The sequence below is a fragment of the Conger conger genome, chromosome 10, assembly GCF_963514075.1.
Source record: "Conger conger chromosome 10, fConCon1.1, whole genome shotgun sequence".
NCBI lineage: Eukaryota > Metazoa > Chordata > Actinopteri > Anguilliformes > Congridae > Conger > Conger conger.
The window spans coordinates 33488500-33494499 of NC_083769.1; the positions used below are offsets into that span (position 1 = coordinate 33488500).

The 6000-nt window shown below is 44.4% G+C and overlaps 1 protein-coding gene across 2 annotated transcripts in view; it reads left to right on the plus strand.

Moving 5' to 3' along the window:
• sema3b (sema domain, immunoglobulin domain (Ig), short basic domain, secreted, (semaphorin) 3B) overlaps positions 1 to 5791 on the plus strand; it is a 43893-nt gene extending 38102 nt beyond the window's left edge. For both annotated transcript variants that reach the window (XM_061256976.1, XM_061256975.1), the window contains exons 16-18: positions 732 to 787; positions 1376 to 1515; positions 1849 to 5791. In XM_061256976.1, coding sequence (XP_061112960.1) covers positions 732 to 787; positions 1376 to 1515; positions 1849 to 2346 — 694 coding nt within the window. In that variant the 3' untranslated portion in view covers positions 2347 to 5791. The remainder of the gene's footprint in view (positions 1 to 731; positions 788 to 1375; positions 1516 to 1848) is intronic.
• The last annotated feature ends 209 nt before the right edge of the window (positions 5792 to 6000 follow it).

The window sequence follows — 6000 nt, forward strand, 5'->3', positions numbered from 1 at the left end:
AACAATAAAGTGGATTGACAGTAAGGAATAGACTACAGAACATACAAAATGTGCTTCGTCAGACCAACGGATCCACCAACAGGAAAGAGGACAGAAATCTTCCTCCATAAATTCACTTTTTTGATGTGTATTTAGCTGCATCTGAAGATTGGGACAGAGTTGTAAAAGTACTACCAGAACAATGTCCTTCACACAATGGTGACAACATCACCTGCCATCACTGACCAGTTACTGGAGAGAAAAGAGTTTAACACTCCTGTTATTTCCGCTTTACTGTGACCTTATTTAGTTTCATCCTCCCTTCATCCCTGTTAGACAATCTCTTGTCCCTTTGGTAGTCACTCAAGTTAGAAGAACTGTGGTTCTTCTAACTTGCTAATAGCATGCTTCTTTGATGCAAACCAGCTCAGGTATATTAATGAAATTTCTCCTCATTGGCTTCTTGGATCATTTGAAGTATCTGTAAGCACGTAGTCTGTACTACATCTGTACCTCCCTGTCACTGTTTTTATGCATACGTGTATGCATACATTAAAAGACAGTAGTATAGCATAGCCAGACTTGCAGCTCTAGGGTTGTAGGGTTTGATTCCCTGGCATGGCACCACTTTCGGAAGCAGGATACTAAACCTGAAAAGGAAACGTCCAGCTGTGTAAATCTAAGGTGTGTCACTCTCAATACGAGCATCTGATAAATGTCAAAAATATGTTAATTTTTTTTCTGTCACGCAGGCGATTCCGGCGGCAGGATGTGAGGAATGGGGATCCCAACACGCTCTGCTCTGGAGGTGAGAGCTGCTGCTTTCTGTTAACTTTAACACCTTTAACATCTTTAACATCTCCTGCTGCTGCCTGCCTGCATCAGTCTGATCCTGATGGAGTTCGGTTCTGAACCCTGCGCTCCCTCTGTCCCTGAACACAGTGCACTGCTCTGTCATGCTAACGCAAATGAATAAAGACAGGAAACAGAGTTGCCCAGTGACGCCATGCATTCTGTGGGAACATTGTGCAATGTTCTGAAATGTCAGAGGGGTTAAGCAAGCTCTTATAGTGGCGGTGAACTCTGTGAGATGAGATGGTGTGCATTTACTGTTCTCGCATTCACACGTCATAGCGCGTAGCTCCTGGATATACAGACACAAAGCAAACCAAGAAATGTAATAAGTGTAATACCCAGTCAATCAGCATGTTGTTCCTTTATCCTTTATCAGTAATCTGAGTAACTCTGACCCAGGTATCCACACAAATTACGACTGTGATAAATAGATTGTGCAGCTACGGTTAATTGTGTGCTGCAGGTCATGTCCATCCCCCGTGGCGGTGTTGCTGATGTGGTAATGGGTGATAAATCATATTGACTATGCTGCCCCCTGCAGACCACCACAAGCAGCGCGTGGCTGAGAAGAAACTCTACGGGGTCGAGGGCAGCAGCACCTTCTTGGAGTGCATCCCAAAATCACTGCAGGCCCAAGTCACCTGGACCTACCAGAAGAACACAGACAGCGCCCGGGACGAGGTGAGGGAGGAGGGGAGGGGAAGGGGAGGGGGCAGGGCAGGAAAGAAAGAAGAAATGGATGCGAATAGTGGAAAAAAAAGAGGATTTTGAGATTAAGGGGGAAAAGTACATTTTTCTGTGTATATACTGTAGGTACATGTGGCAGTCTGAATAGTGCTAGTGTTGATGCTACTTTGCCTCAATAACTATTTCATAATCAGTCACAGAAATCAAGTATTATAACAGATTTACCTGACCTTGTTTTTTTGTGTGTGTGCGTGCACGTGTGTGTGCACGTTGATGTGTGTTTGTGTGTGCGTGTGTACACATTGATGTGTGTGTGTGTGGTGTCAGGTGCGTGTGGATGAGCGCGTGTTACAGATGGAGAGGGGGCTGCTGGTCCGCAGTGTGTTGCGGAGAGACGCGGGGCTGTACCAGTGCCACGCCATGGAGCACGGCTTCACCCAGACCCTGCTGGGCATCACCCTGGAGGTGGTGCCCTCCTCCGCCCCCTCGCTGTCCGCCGAGCCCCCCAGCCAGCTGGACCCCCGCAGCGGAGCCCAGGGCCCGCCCGCCTCGCCCCGGCTGTGGTACCGCGACTTCATGCAGCTGGTGGACCACCCCAACCTGAGCACGGTGGACCAGGTGTGCGAGCAGGTGTGGCTGCGTAAGAACCGGCAGCCGGGCAAGGCCCCCCCCGTCGCCCCGCCGCCCCGCCCGGGCCTGCCCGCCGGCCCCGCCCGCGGGGCCCCCAACAAGTGGAAACACCTGCAGGAGATCCGGAAGGGCCGCAACCGCAGGACCCACGAGGCCAAGACCCTACGGGCCCCCCGCAGCGCCGGAGAGTGGTGAGGCAGGACACGCAGGAGGGAGAGAGAGAGAGAGGAAGAGAGAGAGAGACTGGTACAGATGGAGAGACTGACCGAGGAGTACCAGAGGTGGCCGAAGCCACACACTGTATCTCCTTCTGTGTGAATACTTATCCTCCCTCACCTTCAGCTTCACCAGACTACCCCCTTTCCAAGTCACTTTGTTAAGCACTGTCCCCCTGAATACACACATACAGTGTGAAGAGCAGACTGGACCCCCCTCCCATGATCTGGAGGAGTGTGTGGAGCAGTGAGTCTCACTGATAGTCTTTGCTTTTTTCATATCCTTACAACTGGAATAAACTTAGAACTGAAACACAGACACACGTAGACACATGCTTCACACAGATTCATAGAAGCATACGCACATCTCTGACACAAAACACTGCTCTGTGTTACACAGCACCGCGGACACGTCATCACCAGCCGAGAGTTAAATGGGTTCACCGGTTCTGGTGACAATGACAGGGCTTCACCCAAGGAGGAAGTGGGTGACCTCATGATGACATCATAAAGATGGGAAGTAGAACGGTGTGGACAGACTTTCATTGAGGACCAAGACCCCAGGGAATGGGGCTGACTGCTAATTCCAGCCAAATATCAGCGGCCCTTCAGAGAAGAGAGTGGAATGTACCTGTTACCACACACACACACATGCAGACATACACACACAAGCGCACACTCACTCGCACACACACATACACATAATTTGTGACAGGGACAATGTTGTTGTTGATGATGATGATGATGATGGTGATGATGTTCATGATGATGATAATGACGACGGTGTATTTACATTATCCAGTTCAAAATGAAATGTGGACTCCTTGCATATATTCATTAATATATGTTCATGGTTTTATGCCTTTTACTTTAAGTGTATACTCTTGCCCTAGATGTAGGTTTAGTACTGTTCCCAACTTTGGCCTAAACCACTGAAGACAAGCAAGACCACTTATGCCATTCCAGTGCACCTTGCAGAGAGATGGCATGTCCTTAGGGTCTTAGACAAGGGACATTAACTGTCTCAGAATGTTCCATGAAAAAAAAATATATATTATTGTAAATGTACAAAACAAATTAAGCTAGGTACAGAAAATGAAATGGGGGGAAATAATACATACAACTGGGCAAGAGGAAAGATTTTTGTCTATTCTATTTATTTTTTCTCCAATTATCAGAATATAATTTTTTATTTTTTGCTTCTAGTGATGTGTGTTGCATGTTGACATGCTTTCTTTGGGTAAGGCAAGGCCTAAAATGGCGGGTTAGTAACACAACATCAGCACAGGAGGGTGCCAAAGGGTGCTTTAGAGGTGAGGGTGAGAGCGGGATGGAGCACAGAGACATGACACAGAGCTCCTCTGTCTGAAAACACGACTGGGAATATTTTTGTTCCTTCTTTTCACATGCTAGTTAGATTAGTCAATGTGCTTGAAAGTCTTACACCCGTGTTCACATTTTATACTTAAAAAAGCATCAATATAAAAAAAAGAGACAGACTGGGACATTCTAGGACAACTTTATGGATTTTCCTCTACTTCAACCAAGAGTGGATTTTCTGCTTCTTTTCTATTACGTCAAAGAACATAAATTATGTATGAATTTTCTTCCCCCATTACCTTATTGTGAGTCTTCTTGCTTCCTACTGAATGTATGTGTGATGTGAATGTGTGTGTGTGTGTGTGTGTGTGTGTGTGTATGTGTATGTGTATGTGTATGTGTATGTGTATGTGTATGTGTGTGTGTGTGTGTGTGTGTGTGTGTGTGTCTTTGATTGGTGCACAGCTTTGACTGGTCCTCACTGGGTGTGCAGAAAGTGACCTTCTCTGCAAGTTCCTTATTTAAATTCCCAAGCCCAGGCCCCACAGACCTGGGGAAATCTGACAACGTGCACAGACGAGCAGAAATACTTCTCTCCTTTTTTACCAAATGACTTGGACAAAATGATTTCATTTTATGTGTAAGTTGATTTATATATAGATATATTTTTGATGCATTTCTTTCAAAGGATTTTTTTTCTATTTCATTTGTAACTGTACACCATGTTTACCTGGACTGATCCCTGGAATGTATGACGAACGTATAATACTAATGAATATGCCATAAATGTATCGGTAACATTTTCGACAGGATTATTTAAGAAAATCAACTATAGTACCTGTGATAATGGTCATGTTATCTAACTGCCCAGGACTGAGTATCTGCTGTGTAGTGTGGAGCAGGGATGCATTGAGGCTTCTTGTTAGTGACATTCCTATGGAGGAGAGAAAGGCTCTTTTTTCACAACAGTGGGCAAGTTTGGATTACCTGCCCCCAGAACATGCCACTGTGTTGTACAGCAGAGTGTGAAATGTGTGCGTCAAGAGCCATCTGGTGGCCACAGCCAGTACAGGCCTGGTGCGTGTGACTGTCCCTTGTGTGGAATGCTGTGAATGTCTTTTGTTAGGGTGTGGCTTTGTAAAACCAACATAAATGCACTGAACAGTGTATTTTGATGTATGGAATACTGTTTGCTATTTATACTCGTGTCATGTTGTAATTTACTCCTAGACTACAGCAGTTCAGTGGGTATCTTCTATTGTGCTCACAAATTGCTGACAAACAGTTGTGGTTTAGCATGGGACAGTGGAGTGTACAAGACTTGGTAAAGAAAGCACAACTATTAACAAGGTTATAGAAATATTTATGTGAAAAGATAAGCTAATATGTTGTGGTGGATTGTTTAATGTAGACTTACATTTGTACTGTCGGCATTTGGCTAGAATAAAAAAAGACATTTTTTAGTTGCAAACATATTATTTCTAATTTCTTTATTTAGTATTGTTGAAGTGAAATTAAAGTAGGTATTAAACTTCAGATATTCCTTGACATGGTGTTGAATCTGCATACTTGGGAAAACATTGACAGAATTCTCCCTGCCATCCAATCAGCAGTAAGGTGTCCTTGATGCTGTGAACCCCCAAAGCTCCAGTACCACCAATATCCAATCAGCTGTGGAGTTCATTTTGCCATCCAATGGCCATCTGCCACAGCTCACACCTAATGCTGCAATGGAAGACAGATGTAGTCCTGTTCTATTCCAGTGGTACTATCCGAGCATGTATTTGTGTGTATTACTGAAGAATAGTTCTGTATAGTGTGGTTCCAACCCAGACACACTTACCATCTTACTCACCCTTAATGCTAATCCCAACATTCTCTGTAAAAGCATTATACTGATTGATGCGTACGTGGGTCCTGGTGGGGGGTATTTGTATACCTGCAGTAAGTCAAGGGAGATAGAAAATTGTGTTCTCTGTGTAGGAAAGTCAAAGGTCAAAGGCCAAAGTTGATGTGGCACACTGTAATAATTCCGTACTTCATTGTGAATTGTCGTGTCAGATTGAGATGTATTTGATTAACACAATAAACAAACAGTTACTTAATTGGCTCCGCTCCTGAATCAATGCGGTTTATTTTAATATCATGGTAATATTGTAAGCATTTAAAACGACAAACTGTTTGTGCTGTGTTTGCTTGTAAACACATTACTTTGCAGTGCAGCTATTATAATTGCTGAACCAGTGAAATTGATGCGCAGAAATCAATCAGTTGTGATGTAGCATTTAAGATATGTATTTTCACAGTTAGAACA